At 38.4% G+C, this 16,822-nt stretch overlaps 1 protein-coding gene across 14 annotated transcripts in view; it reads left to right on the forward strand.

Annotated features, from left to right (window-relative positions):
* The window catches only part of LOC105498957 (transient receptor potential cation channel subfamily M member 6), a 183,204-nt gene that overhangs the window by 90,962 nt on the left and 75,420 nt on the right, over positions 1–16,822 (forward strand). For 13 of the 14 annotated variants that reach the window (XM_071077660.1, XM_071077656.1, XM_071077659.1 and 10 more), the window contains 7 exons: positions 2,950–3,022; positions 3,145–3,245; positions 7,432–7,566; positions 8,982–9,035; positions 11,560–11,700; positions 14,006–14,131; positions 15,754–16,031. In XM_071077660.1, the coding sequence (XP_070933761.1) occupies positions 2,950–3,022; positions 3,145–3,245; positions 7,432–7,566; positions 8,982–9,035; positions 11,560–11,700; positions 14,006–14,131; positions 15,754–16,031 (908 nt within the window). The remainder of the gene's footprint in view (positions 1–2,949; positions 3,023–3,144; positions 3,246–7,431; positions 7,567–8,981; positions 9,036–11,559; positions 11,701–14,005; positions 14,132–15,753; positions 16,032–16,822) is intronic. The other variant, XM_071077661.1, reaches the window with a different exon arrangement.

Raw genomic sequence — 16,822 nt, forward strand, 5'->3', positions numbered from 1 at the left:
TCTACAGAATTTGATTCTTAGTTGAGTAAACTTGGCTTCTTACTGTCATTGCTGTGTGTACTCCCCATGCTTCAAATTCTAGACTCTACTACAGAAAAAGCGCTAAGTATAACAGTGTTCCAGAAAAGTTATCAGATTTAGTGAAAATTACACAGATGTATTTTCAGAGGGTAAAGGAACAGCTCTGTGTCTTCAATGAACACAGCTTCATGGTGCTGAGTTACACGACTGCCTCACAGCATCCTGAGCAAATCCTGCAGGAAATCATTGGGAATGTATAGGACAATGGGAATAGTGAGAATAAACTCTGGGCTAAAAAATGGAGCCCACAAACTATGGGCTATTGCCATAATGTAGACTCAGGAAAAGTTTTTAGTGTTTTAGTGTTTTAGGGTACTGTGATAAAAAGATTAATTTATTTGATAAAGACAGGGTCTTGCTCTTTTGCCCAGGCTGGAGTGCAGTGGTGCAGTCATAGCTTACTGCAGCCTTGAATTCCTGGACTCAAGTGATCCTCTTGCCTTGGCCTCCCAAAATGCTGGGATTATAGGGATAAGCCACCACGCCCAGCCTATGAACAAAATGACTTGGATGATATGAATTATCAATTCTTTTTATTTTATTTTATTTTTTTATTTTTGAGACAGGGCCTCACTCCGTCACCCAGGCTACAGTGCAGTGGCGAGATTTTGGCTTGCTGCAACCTCCACCTCCCAGGCTCAAGTGATTCTCATGCCTCAGCCTCCTAAGTAGCTGGGTCTACAGGGGCACGCCACCATGCCTGGCTAATTTTTGTATGTTTTGGTAGAGATGGGGTTTCACTGTGTTGGCCAAGCTGGTCTTGAATTCCTGGCCTCAAGCGATCCGCCTGTCTCAGCCTCCCAAAGTGCTGGGATTACAGGCTTAAGCCACTGTGCACAGCCTGGATTATCAATTCATATCAATGACTCAGATGAAATGAAGCTGACAATTACAGTAAATATGCAGATATGTCATGATTCAAGGTGATCTTTCTAGAATCTGAAGGCTGGACCAAATTGTATAAGAATTTTGGTAATATTTAAGTACCTGGCCTCAAGAAAACCAACTGAAATGTTGTGGCTAGAGGAAGCATGACAAAATCTATGTGGAAAACTGTTTGGGGTTTTAGTTGGCTCGATAACAACATTAATAGCAACCATGTTTATAATTAGCAGCGTGCCTCTAAATATATTCTTTTCATTTGAAATAGCCCTGTGAGCAACTTCAATATGGCAGTGGTTGTTTATTTCCATTTTGGAAATGATGAAGCAGAAGACTAGAGAATTTAAGGGATTTGCAGTCATGCAGCTAAGAAATGACAGATCTGCCTGGGTGTGGTGGCTCATGCCTGTAATCCCAGCACTTTGGGAGGCCGAGGCAGGTGGATCACCTGAGATCAGAAGTTCGAGACCAGCCTGGCCAACATGGTGAAACCCTGTCTCTACCAAAAATGCAAAAATTAACTGGGCATGGTGGCGGGTGCCTATAATCCCAGCTACTTGGGAGGCTTAGGCAGGAGAATCGCTTGAACCCAGGAGGCGGAGGTTGCAGTGAGCCCAGATCGCACCATTGCACTCCAGCCTGGGCAACAACAGTGAAAGAAAAAATATATATATATATATCTGAAACTTGAGTTTCAGAAGAGTTGAAATCTTCTTAATCTACTATACTTTCTATTTGCCACAATAATCAGTAAGTTAAGAAAAGGACATGTTAAAGAGATTGCCCTTGTGTTTGCCTCTTCCTGCCATCAAGCAGAATAATTAATAAGCAATGTAATGACCAATGAGGGCAAGAGAAGGCAGCAAAGGGCTTGCAGATGATAGGAATTGGGTTGTACAATTGAGGGTTGATTTTACTCATGCACATAGAGGGCGTGTCAGGTGAAAGGAAACAATGTGTGAAGTTATAGATGCATAGTTTTTTATCTTTATGATACCTTAGAGATTATTCAGCAGGTTCCTCTCATTTTATGGATAAGGAGCCTGAGATTCAGTCGCCTCACGATATTTACCTAGGACTAGCTTGTTAGTGGCATACTTGGAACCAGGTCTTGCCAGTCTTGGCTTTTTCATTAAAACAGCTACTTCTACTGTATGAAATGTATTTTAATTTAAAAAGACTGAGATATAGTCATTAATATCAGGTGACTCCTCCCCACTTTTTTTTGAAGCAACAAAAGCAGAGATTTATTGAAAGTGAAAGCAGGCTCCACAGGGTGGGAATGGGTGAGCAGGCGCCTTAAGCGCCCGCAGGTGACCCTTTGGAACCTAAGTAAAGAACTTACTTGTTTTTAAAGGAGTCAAAGACTGTCTGTGTTGCCCAGGGTACTTGCTCATTGGGTCCACTGTAATTACCTTAATTATTTTATGAGAGACCCTTGAGGATTCATTTCTCATAAAAAAACAAGTCTGGCTGGGCGTGGTGACTCACCTGTAATTCCAGCACTTTGGGAGGCTGAGACCAGAGGATCGCCTGAGCCCAGGAATTCAAGACCAGCCTGGGCAATATAGTGAGAACTTGTCTCTACAAAAAATTAAGAAAAGAGAAGAAAAAAGCAAAAGTCTTAGTTTCCAAGGCTAGGTGAATGGAGGATTTCATCTGTTATCTCTTTGAAAGGAGATATGATTTTATTTACATTGGAAATTAACATTGAGGTTCTTTTTGTTGTAGCATGTACATAGTGTAATAACATTCCTTCATAAATGTTTCCTCTGTACATGTGGAATTTTTAATATTTTTCCCCCAAGTGCCCATAATTCTTTGTTACTCTGTTTAAAAGTTTTCTATCCTATAAGTAAAAAAAGGTTTTAAAGAAGAATGTTATCCTCAATTCACTAGCTCCAGTCTGAATTCTGCGGGTACTCTTTGAAAGCATTTATTTGGTAGTTCCCCAAATGTATAGCTCTCTGTCTTTCACTGTTGTAGATTACCATATTTGACGCTGACTCTGAAGAGCAGCAAGACCTTGACTTAGCAATCCTAACAGCTTTGCTGAAGGGTGAGTATCTGGATGGGGTTGCAATTGTTCCTCACTTACGCTTCTCATGTTCCACAGTACTCTGTGCTACTTGCGTAGATATCTTCAAAAGAATATATGATTGTTCCTTTCTTTTACCCTAGGCACAAATTTATCAGCGTCAGAGCAATTAAATCTGGCAATGGCTTGGGACAGGGTGGACATTGCCAAGAAACATATCCTGATTTATGAACAACACTGGAAGGTATAGTGAAAATGAAGTTATTTGGAAAAAATATTTTGTGTGATGGTCTGTTAGGAAGAGGCAAAAGAGAAAATGAGAGGAGATATTGATTGGTTTGGTAGAAGTGTGGGGTAGCATCTCTGTAGCTGGGATAGCTAAGACACTTCTCCCATCGACTTTGCCTTCCTGAAAACTTTCTTCTCTTTTTTTTCCCCTGGCTCTGCAATCTAACTGAAGCTGAAAAGGGAAGTTGAGGGAAAGACAGAATGGAAGGTTTTAATTTTATTTTATTTATGTTATTTTACTTTTAGACACAAGGGTTCACTCTGTTGCCCAGAATGTCATGCAATGGTATGATCATAGCTCACTGTAACCGGGACCACAGGCGCATGCCACCATGCCCAATTAATTTCTTTGTAAAATATATTTTATTTTATTGAGACAATGATTTGCTATATTGCCCAGGCTGGTCTTGAGCTCCTGGCCTCAAATGATCTTGCTACCTTGGTCTCCCAAAGTGCCAGGATTACAGGCATGAGCCACTGTGCCTGGCGTATGATTTTTAATTGATTTTTGGGTAGATTTCTATCTTGTTATTTAAAACTCAAAGTTTATTTCCTGCTTTAAAATGTAGTAAGTGCTCACATTAGAAATTAGTGAAAACATAAAAAAAAAGAAAGACTGCCCATAATGCTAATGATAATCACTATTAATATTTCATTTTAAAAAATGATAGTTGTGGCTATAAGACAGGTATATTATTTCTGGGCCAAGCTAATTAATACATGCACATTGTTTAAAATATCAAATGATATTAAAAGGCAATTTTAAAAGATGGTCGTTCTCTGCCCTGCTAATCACAAGAGCTAGTACTTAGGACGTTTTTGATTTTTCTAATGCTTATAAATCTCCATATTTCTAAATAACGTCATATTGCTGTATTTTGGTTCATCAGTTTTAGAAATTTTTCAACACTTCTGTCTTATGGGTCTCACAGCTGCAATGTGAACCTGTTGCCTCTCCTCCCGGTGCACAGCTGTCATGCCGGGATGCACCCTCATCATCTTGAGGATTCCCTTGCCTCTTTCCTATGTTAGACGGCATGTCTTCTATGTCCCTTCCTCTTTGTTTACTCATTTATTTTGATGGTATACATGTTTCAGTAAGTTCCTGAGAAACGGAGTATGAGAGATACATATTTTGAGGACTTACATGTTTGGCTGTATTTTAATTCATGATTTAAACTATTTTTTACTACAGAAATTTGAATGCCTAGCTTGCAGCACCCAGAATTTCTATGGAGAAGTAAACACTGGTTTTTTTTCCCCCAGATTCTCTGTCACCATTTTTTTTTCCTCTCTGAAAGTTAAAAAAACAAAAAGTCTTTCTTTTCCAGTGTTATGATGTGTGTTGTTGTGAGTCTGTGTATCCATTTTGTTGGGCCCATGATTTCCACCTGCCAATCATATGTTTTCATTGCATTCCATTCTATTCTGTCCCGTAACACCCCCCCCCCCCCGTTGTTCTCTTTTGTAATTCCTATTATTTGAATATTGGACCTTATGGACTGCTTCTCTAATAGTCTTATCTTTTTCCTCCCATGTTTCCTATCTTTCCTTTGGTAACTTTGCTCGACTTTATTTTTTTATTTTAATTTTATTTATTTATTTATTTTTGAGATAGGGTCTCACTCTGTTACCTAGACTGGAGTGCAGTGGCATGATCTCAGTTCACTGCAACCTCCACCTTCCACACACAAGCAATCCTCCCACCTCAGCCTCCTGAGTAGCTGGGACCACAGGTGTGTGCCACTACGCCAGGCTAATTTGTGTATTTTTAGTAGAGATGGGGGTTTACCATGTTGGCTAGGCTGGTCTTGAACTCCTGGGCTCAAGCAGTCCACCTGCCTCAGCTTCTCAAAGTTCTGGGATTACAGGTCTGAGCCTCAACTTTAATTTTTAAGCCTTCTATGAAGCTTCTCTTTTTCTGGTAGCAAACTGTGAATCTATTAATTTCTTCTTTTTTTAGTTTTTAGTTGTTGTGGGTTCATAGTGGGTGTATATATTTATGGGGTATCTGGGTTATTTTGATACAGGCATACAATGTATAATAATCACATCAAGATAAATGAGGTATCCATCCCCTCGAGCATTTATCCTTTGTGTTACAAACAATCCAATTATAATCCTTAATTATTTTAAAATGTACAATTAAATTATTATTGACTATATTCATTCTGTTGTGCTATCAAATACTAGATCGTATTCATTCTTTCTAACTATTTTTTGGTACCCATTAATTATCCCCCTTATCCCCCTCAGTATTCTTCCTAGCTTCTGATAACCATCCTTCTGCTCTCCATCTCCATGGATTCAATTGTTTTAATTTTCAGCTCCCACAAATGAGTGAGCACATGTAAATTTGTCTTTCTGTGCCTGGCAGTCTATTAATTTGTGAGAGCAAATTTGCTTCCTGTTTGCACCCTCCCCAGTGTTTTTCATTAGCATCCAGAATCCAATATTTTCTTTTCCAGATGGAGTCTTGTTCTGTGGCCCAGGCTGGAGTGCAGTGGTGCAATCTTGGCTTATTGCAACGTCCACCTCCCAGATTCAAGCAATTCTCCTGCCTCAGCTTCCCAAGTAGCTGGGATTACAGGTTCCTGCCACCACACCCGGCTAATTTTTGTATTTTTAGTACAGATGGGGTTTCACCATGTTGGCCAGGCTGGTTTCAAACTCCTGACCTCAGGTGATCTGCCCTCCTCAGCCTCCCAAAGTGCTGGAATTACAGGCATGAGCCCCTGTGCCCAGCCCAGAATACAATATCTTCTTTTACCTTTTTGAGGATATTAATGAGAGCTCTTTTGAAGTTTTCTTCTTCTTACATTGTCTGCTTCCTGCTAGTTGATGTTTTTTGATTCGGTTGGTTTTGGTCTTTTTGTTAAAGTGTAGTGGATAAAAGGCTCTTTGGAAATTCCGAGCCTGCAGTTGGAGCTTGCTTATAGGTTTGAGTTTCACAGTAGGGTGTTCTGACTGCCCTTAGTTCAGGGGCGCCCAGATACCAACATATTCATGTCTTTTCTCTTGTATTGGTGACATTACCAGAAAAGAATCCTCTAATTCCCTGACTGGAAGGTGTAAGCCTTGTTGCTAGTGTTATGGGAATCAAAGGGGAAAGATGACTGGAGAGACCCCAACATTAGGGATTCAGCATGTATGCATGTATTTTGTTGCTGTTGGAATTCTGTAGTAAGTATCTGTTTGTCTCTTGACATTTTCCACTTCTACTATTTGGCTTTCTGGTGACTGCTCAGTCAATTACGACTTGACCATTGCTTTCCAGCTTCCAAAATGTTGCATTCTTGTCTCCACTCTTGTCCTCCTTGTGCTTGTAGATTTATTTCATAACAAAAATCCCTTTACTGTAGTTTTAATGAAGTTTTGAGTGGGAGAAAAACTAGATGAGCGTGTTCAACTTGCCATTTGTACCCAGAAGCCAGGTAGAGTTTAAATGAACACATGACAAGTAGCAAAAACAAAAGAAGAAGAAGAAGCCTTGAATGTCTATCAGAATTGCATTAAGCCCATACGTTCATTTGGGAACCTTTGAAATCTTTACAATAATCAGTTTTCCCATCCAAGTACATGGGACGTTTTTTGATTTATTCAAGTTGTCTTCACTGAAGTCCTGCACATTTCTTACTAAGACCATTCATTCATTCATTCATTCATTCATTCATTCATCCATTCAAGACAGGGTCTCGCCCTGTTGCCCAGGTTGAAGTGTAGTGGTGCATTCGTGGCTCACTGCAGCCTTGACCCCTTGGGCTCAATTGTTTCTCCCACATCAGCCTCCCAATTAGTTGGGACCACAGGTGCATGCCACTATGCCTGGATAATTTTTGTATTTTTGGTAGAGACATGGTTTTGCTGTGTTGCCGAGGCTGGTTTGGAACACCTAAACTCAAGCAATCCACCTGCCTCAGCCTCCAAGAGTGCTAGGATTACAGGTGTGCGCCCCTGAGCCTGACCTAGTAATACTGTAATTAAATTTTTTTTCCTTTTTTTTTTTCTGTACCCACTGATGGCAGGACTTTATTTTAAAATTGTTGTGTTTGTGTTCAAATTTTGAGTTCAAAAACATGTAATTCTTTAGTTATTTCTACTTTCTTAATTGTCTTTACATTTCTTATTTGTACTTTCTGAAGCCTGATGCCCTGGAACAAGCAATGTTAGATGCTTTAGTGATGGATCGAGTGGATTTTGTGAAACTCTTAATAGAATATGGAGTGAACCTCCATTGCTTTCTTACCATCCCTCGACTGGAAGAGCTCTATAATACAGTGAGTATGGAACATTTCATCAATCATTTCCCTCCAGATTCGAGAAGAGCAATGATCATCAAGCAAACCATTAAGGCAAAACTCCTTATCCGAGGAAGCGAGAAGTAATTGGACTTCCCATCTGAAGCTGGATCTAGTTCCAGGCTTCTTTCCCCAACATTTATAAGTAACTAGAATTTCTAAACATCTTCAAATTGTGTGCATGTTAAAACTCGTCGTGCAACCCTTCCTGACATGAAGGCACCAAAATGTCTACAAATGCAATCATTTATCATTACCTACATGGCTAACATGGTTCAAATTACCCTTAAGCTCCCACTTTAAGGTCCATAAATACTCCTGAGGAAAATTCACTGCTATGAGCTCAGTTCTCTCTTGCTGAAGCTCCCTTCTGCACTCTTCTCTAGCATTCTTTCTTTCTAATAAAACTTTCCTTATTCAAAACCTATACTGTTGTCAGTAAATTCTTCCTACTACCTGTGAACCAGTGACTTTCTGTTGCCAGGGGTCTGACACCTTGCCCGGTGATTATTTATTGATCAGCTTAAGACTTGTTTACCTTTTTGAATGTTCTTGTACAAAGATAGTTTATAGATAGACTCTTCAACCAAATGAGAAACATTCTTACCAATTCTGTTTTATCCTAGTAAAAACATAAAGACTAAAATGTGAATAAGAACAAATTGCCTTTTATTGAGTTATTGCAAGTATCTCAACCTAAGGCCACTATTAAAATACTGTTCCTGTACCTTTCCCATGTAAACCCTTTGTTGAAACTAGCCTGGCTCACACACTGTGAAAACACCAATTGCTCAAGCCATGCACACTTCTCGAAATAGCCTTCGTTGTCCTTTAAATCTTATTCTTTCTTCAATGATTTATTCAAGTCTTGTCTTCTTGATTACTACAGTTAGTTCACAATGATTTGTTCATAGAGTACCAATTATTTGTAACTCTTTTTGAACCCACACATATATTGTTGGTTATTTTTTAGTGTAAGTAGCCACTCTTTTCTATTATAAACACTCCAGGAAAATAGTGCTTATATTTGTCTGAATCCCTGATTGAACGTAGTAAGTTTTCAATAAATATTTGTTGATAGAATGTGCTTGTATGATAGGATTTGTAATTGTATGTTAAAGGATGGTAATCAATTACCTAAGATTCATTTCTGTCTCTTATCACATGAAGTCTTTACTATCTACATATTTGCATCTTGCTTTGAAAAATATTTCATATAATTACATCTTCTCTTGGAAAACACCTTTAGAATTAATTGGCTTAAGCTTCGTTACCAAAAATGTTGAACAAAACTTTCAGTATTCTGAGTTACTTATGCATTCTGAAATAAAGGTTTTACCTCCCAGCACATGGTAATTAAAGAGAATAATTCCTCCTTTTGTTCTTTATTTCAGAAACAAGGACCTACTAACACACTCTTGCACCATCTCGTCCAAGATGTGAAACAGGTAACCTAATTAAGAAGGCGTGAACATGTCTTTATATATCGCCTTAGCTTTGTGTTGGAGGAGTCACTGAATTTTGCTTTGTACAATGCAGATTTGGATTGTTTTGTTAATTACCTATCTTCTTTACCTTGATTTGAACAATTTCATCAACAAACCACACTCTTAGACTTTTTTCCTTAGTTTACTTTATGTTTTAAAAAACTTGATCCACCAGTTAGGTGATATTTGCTAATAAAAAGCCATGAATCAGAGACATGCAATGCTTCTCACCAGACTTCAGCTTACCACGATACAATGGTGGTGCCTATGATGATGATACCAGCTGGAAGTAAAGAACTCTGTGGTTGCGTTATCCTTATTGGAGGACTAATAAGTGATTTCCATTGTTTTTGATGTCAGTGATAGTTCCGGCACTCTCTAGCTGCTTCTGTGAGTGTGCATTGCTCTAGGCAGTCAGGTGGCTCTCCTCCCTGTTCTATACTCTTGGTCATGTTTTGCTCATGGTGTTCTCAATGAACTGTGATTTAGGTCAAACTTAAAGTATTTGATTCCCCATTAGTTACCAAAACCTGCCAACTTTAACAAACTTTTATACCTCAGTTTCTTGTCTTTCCATTACCAATGACTTTTATCCACATCACCTGAACATTGGGAGTACTTTTTATTTGTCACTATGGTTAAAATCCAAGGCACATTTTAAAAATTCTCTTATTTTTCCAAAGTCTGATATTTTGTTAGAAGGAATGTGAGCTTTCAGGTTATGTTCATGTGGTGGGAGAGTCAGAGTGAAAGGAAGACATTTCCTTGGTAATTTTTTCTTTTTTTTTTTTTTTTTTTTTTGAGATGGAGTTTTGCTCTTGTTGCCCAGGCTGCAGTGCAATGGTGCAATCTCAGCTCACTGCAACCTCCACCTCTCAGGTTCAAGCTATTCTCCTGCCTCAGCCTCCCGAGTAGCTGGGATTATAGGCGCCTGCCACCATGCCCGGCTACTTTTTTGTATTTTTAGTAGAGATGGAGTTTCACCATGTTGGCCAGGCTGGTCTGAAACTCCTGACCTCAGGTGATTCACCTGCCTTGGCCTCCCAAAGTGCTGGGATTACAGGCGTGAGCCACCGTGTCCCGCCTATTCCTTGGCAAATTAGCAGTAAGCAAAAGTGTCCATACTCATGTAAATTTAGTTTGTATTGATTTGTGCAATATGAAAATGATTTTCTTTAATTTTTTTCTTAAACTCTGCCACAGTAAACTGTAAAAAAGTGATGAACTAGGTTAAATATGTTCTAACTAGCAGCAATAAGAGCATTACTTTTGGCATTCTTTGAAAAAAGTAAATTATGAATGTAAAAAAGAAAAATTAAATTATTTAAATTCGTACATATATAACCTTATTTCTTGATCCAAGCTTTGTGAACATTAGTCACAATCTTCATTTCAGAGACCTTGTTCAACACTCTGTGTGCCTTTAAAAATTTACTGTAAATGGGCAGTTCAAAAGTGAAGAGTTATGAAGAGGTAGTAAAGTGCGATTTAAGGAGTCAAAATAATTTTCATTTAGACCCGCATACTTGGAAATCTACCACTCAGCCCTCCTGCCAACCGACCATAACACTTGTCTTGGCACAGCCTCATGGTTTTGTTTGTTTGTTTGTTTTGCTTTATTGCAATATTCTCTTTATTGTGGTGGTCTCAAACTGCACCCACAATGTCTCTAAGGTATGCCTGTATAGAGTTTCAGATAGTTACTCAGCTCGGCCAAGTGCATATGCTAAACTCTGGGTAGACAAAGACAGAACCTTCCACACAGTCTGTAAAGGAAGACAGACATGCACGCTGACAACTTCAATACCCTTGTAATATATCTTGTGGGATTTTGGACCATAGGGAAAGTGGATTGTAGACACAAAGACCCCCAAATATGTCCTGAAATATAGAAAGCACTATACTGTCTATACTGAATTAAGTTCAATTCAAGGAAGAACCTGGCTGCCTAAGCCTTATGTTTTAATATCGAATTTGACTCTGTCATTCTATATTCCTTGTTTTCATTTGTTCTACTTTGTCCTTACTTCTGTTGGAGTAGCTATATTATTTCTAGTTAAAAAAACTCTCTATATACATATTTGTTTGTTTTTTTTTTCTACTTGTTTAATGTTTTTCTCTTACTTCCAGTTAGGAACTCCATATGGAATAAAAAAAAATTAAATGTATTTTACTCAAATGTGTGTGTATATATGTTTGTGTGCATGATAAGGAGAGTGAGAGCAAGAGTTAGAGAGAGAGAGCATGCATAGATGGAAGCACACATTTAATGTCTATGAAATGAGAAAGCATAAGGCTAAGATATTTTTCCTTCTGAACTGGCAGATTGCATCAATAGCTGGTCACTTAAATTAATCAGTTTGTAAAGATATTTAAAAGGTATGTCTACCTCTTTGCAATGAATTTGATTATGTTCTAATGGCATGGCAAGAGAAATGGAAGAAGATAACTAAAAGTTAAAAGTCGTCGCGTGTTTTTGTTGCAGCATACTCTTCTCTCAGGCTACCGAATAACCTTGATTGACATTGGATTGGTGGTAGAATACCTCATTGGTAGAGCATATCGCAGCAGCTACACTAGAAAACATTTCAGAGCCCTCTACAACAACCTCTACAGAAATCAGAAGGTAGAGTAATTGAAAAGTGCCTAAGTAAAATTGAGAATGATTAGGAATTGTTTTAGAAAAATGGCCTGGGAAGTTCAGACAAAAATAGCTCCTAAAATGGTCATTTTATTTATGGACATTTGTTATCTGCTGTATGTGAAGTATACTGTACTAAGTGTTGCAGTGTTGGCCTGGGATGCATAAGGATCAGAAGTTTGGAAACTCTTCAACTGATTTATGAATAACTAGCCATAATATAAAACAGTATATAATACATGCTAGAGTGACTTAGAAGTGATGTGATGAGGCAGGTTAGAGGGAGAGATGACCAGTTCTTTTTTTTTTCCTTTTCTTTCTTTTTCTTCTGAAAATACTGATATCAAAAGCTTAATCAGATTAGATATGTAAACTCATCACAGTCCATAGTCTGGAGATAACAAACTTGGTATAAGCATGTAGTGATTATATTGACAGGTGTGTGTAGACTGTCCTTAAAAACACAAGTGATACATATTTTATTTTCCATGATAGTTTGAAGAGTCTAGGAATGTAAAATTAGAGTTGTTGGTTAGTAGTTAGCAGAGGAAACTGCCTATTTCTTGAAATTGCCATTATGGATTAGCAACCTGAGGAAACTCATTCTTATTAGAAGATGAGGGGAGGATTAGAAAATGTAGTTTTGGGTATTTTTGTTGAGAGAAGAGAAGGAGCAGTAAAGGGCACAGCCTTTGGGTATTCAGGTATGTTTCCACTGTGACAAGGAGACCTTTGTTGCTGGAGAATCAGTGTCATGTGGTTTTAAGGGAGGAGACTGGAAAGGCAGTTTGGGGTAAGATCCCATAAACAGCATAGAATATCAAGCTACTTGGGATCCTTTATAAAGAGTCAAGTGACGTGAAAGCCCAGCTTAGCTTTCAGAAATGAAAAAGCAAAACAGGAAACCCAAATCTGACACAGAAAAATTAAGATTTCAAAGGCATAAGGATACACTTAAGGAGGTCAGCTACTTCATTTAGACATTGCTGTGAGATTCCTGGTGGCAAGTAGGAGGACTGACTGTGGCGTTGGTGCAGCTCAGTGTGGAGCTTGCTAGGGAAGTTCCCTTAAGTGCCCTTTCTTCAAATGGCCTGCCAGTATGAAGTCACCCGTTTCTTGGATGGTCTTCAGTGGAGTGCAGAGTTGATTGTGTGTCATATTAAACTAGACTGTAGTAGTTACAAGCACATGATTTTGGAGTCAGAGACATCTGGCTAGGATTGCCTCCTAGTTTTGCTCTTTAGTCGCTATGTAATCTTGAACATGAAGCTTAACTTCTCTGTGCATGTTTCCTCATCTATAAACGGGAATAGTAATGCTCCTTTTATAAATTTGTCAGAAGGATTACATAAAATAATATATGAAAAATCCATGCTCCTGGTACACAGAGGATGCAGAGTCATCGTTAGTAATAATCGTCATTATGATAATTACTATAATGACACTATTAATTCTGTATTACAATAGTAATAATAATTTGGGTGTTGCCTTTAAAAAGTCTTCACCTCATCATTTCTATGCTCGGTTTTTTCAACAAATCAGAAACTTAAATAAAGCAGTTCAAAGCCTATAGTTTGGGTTGGGCATGGTGGCTCACGCCTGTAATCCCAAGACTTTGGGAGGCCAAGGCAGGAGGATTGCTTGAGCCCAGGAATTCGAGACCAGCCTGGGCAACACAGTGAGACCCAGTCTCTAAATAAATAAATAAATACATTTTAAAAAACAAAGCCTATGCTTTTTATCATATTTTATGTTAGTCCCTTTAAGAATGTTTCTTTTGTTTTTGTTTCTTGTTGATAAAAATTTCATGCTAATGGCAATGAGTTGTGCTGTTGCTGGGCGTGGCCACTGGAGTTCCGGTGGAGATATTATATAATACCTGAGAAATTCCATAACTTTCTGTCTTAACCTTAACCTTGGAGCTGCTTGTGAATGGGAATTTTTTCTTGTCAGAACTGTAAATCTTTATTGCTTATTCTGAACTTGTTCCAGGGAGAGAACATCCATTCATTCTAATGGAATTTCCACATAGTGAAGGAATGCAGATATATAATAGGGAACAAAAGAGTGTGTTCTCTAAGATGTTAGGAAATAACAAAATGCACAATGAGATCATTAGAGGCTCTTGTTGGGTGCTAATCATGGATGAGAGACAGAGGCATGGCTATTTGGTAGGACACAACATTATATTTGGTTTTGTGTTATTGTCTAGAAATAAAATATTGTGACCACTATAATCTTCTCCCCTCATTTTGTCTTATTTTAAAAATGAAATAATAACATGTGCCAGAGAGTGACCAGCTTTGTTCCAAACCTTTCCCAGCACCGGAGACGCTCCTCAGGAAATAGAAATGAGTCTGCAGAAAGCACGCCGCACTCCCAGTTCATTAGAACTGCACAGCCATACAAATTCAAGGTACCATTTACTTGTTTTTAGACTTGAAAGAAAAATGTTTTTTTTTACAACTCGAGACTGTTTCTTCATTTACATCAAAGAAAGGGAGGTGTAAATAGAGGGACTATTTATAAGTGCCATAAACAGATGGTGCGAGTCAAAAGCATAACACAACTGTCCAGTACCAACAGTGAGCAAAGGCGCAGTGATGCTCTGGGCTTGCACTTTAGCCTCTTTTCCTTGTTGCCATCCCTGCTGTGTCTAGACAGTGACTCAGTCAGGTGATCTGTGGGATGGTACTTAAAAAATGTGATCATTAACCCAACACCATACTCTGATGTCTTGTTCCCCAAGGCCAGTTGGATGTGAAGTCTGTTTCCTTCTTTTCCTTCACTTCTCTGTTGCACTGACCTTTTGCATCTTCTTTTTAAAAATTTTTCCTTTTTGAGGCTTTCTTGAAATTAACATAAATCTAATATTACAGCATGATAATGATGATGATGATGAGTGTGTGCGTGTGTGTACAACATTGTTATTCCTCCTAGTCTCATACTCCTCCAATCCCACTTTACTCTGAGAATAAATGCTTTTGCTCAAGAATTTCCATGCAAATGGTTATTATGTTAGCTGAAAGAGGTTTGCTTTCCATAGCCCCTGGTATGAAAGAGGTAGTTCATAAAATTACCGTTGGTCATCATCAATGAACATGAATTCCTTTTATTTATAGAAATAGAGGAAATAGATTATAATTTTTTGCTATGACCTCTTAAATTAAAAAGAATAATTATTGAATCTTTAGTATTTGCCAGGCATTATACTGAGTGCTTGGTTGAACTTGGAGGGTAGGTGGGGAGGGGAGGATATAACGGTGTCTGAGAAATGGTCTCATCTTCCTCAAAGTCATAACCATAGTGCAGTATGATGAGCCCAGAGATAGAGACACACAAAATGATATAGGAGTACGTGAGGAGGTAGAGTGGCATGGTAAGTGGGGATTTATCAGGTGGAGAATGGTATTTCATGATCACCTGTTACCGTTGCTGATAAAGATAATCAGAATTAAAGGAAAAGAAACTTCAAATCAATCTATTTGAATACATGTTGGCTACACTAGGGATGTTTTCCCAAAGGAAAGATAATGAATCTATTTGCTAAGTGAGGTTAGAGCTTTTTAAAAATACATCATTCTCCTGTATCCAATATGTTATTTTGACCCATTTCCTTGAGAAATTAAAAGTTATCATGTAGTCTCTAATTCAGCACTCATCATACTGCACTGTGGTTATTATTTTGAGGAAGATGCAACCATTTCTCAGGTATTGTTATATCTCCCCCTACCCACCCATCTTTCAAACTCATATTAAGCACTCTGGGTATATCCTAAAGAGGTACTGCTTTAAGTTATGCTAAATGACCTTAAGATATATCAGTTCAGGGACTCTGGATCTGTTAAATGCAACAAGAAATAGATTACCTTTTGTGATCTAAATTTTGCTTGCTGGCTTGTAGAATCTTATTATTGTTTCCATCTCTTTTTCAGTAGTGATTTAAAAAAAATCTGTAGGACACCTGCTGTGTTGAATTAGGTAAAACATCATGCATCTGAGTATTTGAAAACTCATTCCTATTTTATTTTCCAACAGGAAAAGTCTGTAGTCCTTCATAAATCAAGGAAGAAGTCAAAAGAACAAAATGTATCAGATGACCCTGAGTCTACTGGCTTTATTTACCCTTACAGTGACCTGCTGGTTTGGGCTGTACTGATGAAAAGGCAGAAGATGGCCATGTTCTTCTGGCAGCATGGAGAGGAGGCCACGGTTAAAGCAGTGATTGCGTGTATCCTCTACCGGGCAATGGCCCATGAAGCTAAGGAGAGTCACATGGTGGATGATGCCTCAGAAGAGTTGAAGAATTACTCAAAGTAAGTGTTCTCTCTTCACTTCATACTAAACATCAACACTTCTTAGAATGGTTAGACACTTTTATCTCTCTCATCTTTAAACTTGTAGGACAAATGGACTTACTGCCATGCATTTTATGGACTCTCCTATTAAAAGGGTCTTCAAGAATTCTAAGGAGCTTTGTGAAGTAAAGGAAGGAGAGGTGGCCTTCAAGTCAGGGGACTTGAGTTCTAGTCCAGCTGTTGACTAATTAGACAAGTCAGTTGACCAGATTTCAGGGCTTTAGTTTCCTACCTATGAAATGTTCAATTAATGATTTTGAAAACTCCCCCTAACTCAGAACTCTTTGATGCTAAATTAAAGTAAGACATTGTTTTCATTAAGTATCTCTCAGGAGGGAAAACAAATAAATGCATTTTGTTAAAGAACCAGAGAGTAATGGTGGAAAATAGAAGTTAAAAATGCTTTTGGTTTTTAAGTTACTAAAGTGTTATAGTAGTGAAGAAAGAATGAAAGCTAGAATCAATGGAAACTAATTTATAATTTTGATTTAAAAAATTCCCAGGCTGGAGGCAGAGGTTGCAGTGAGCTGAGATTGTGCCACTGCACTCCAGCCTAGCGACAGGACAAGACTCCATCAAAAAAGAAAAAGAAAAAATTCCCGGGCTGGAGGCAGAGGTTGCAGAGAGCTGAGATTGTGCCACTGCACTCCAGCCTGGTGACAGAGCAAGACTCCATCAAAAAAAAAAAGAAAAAATTCCCAGGCTGGGTGTAGTGGCTCACACCTGTAATCTCAGCACTTTGGGACACC

Source organism: Macaca nemestrina, chromosome 14 (assembly GCF_043159975.1).
Source record: "Macaca nemestrina isolate mMacNem1 chromosome 14, mMacNem.hap1, whole genome shotgun sequence".
Taxonomy (NCBI): Eukaryota; Metazoa; Chordata; class Mammalia; order Primates; family Cercopithecidae; genus Macaca; species Macaca nemestrina.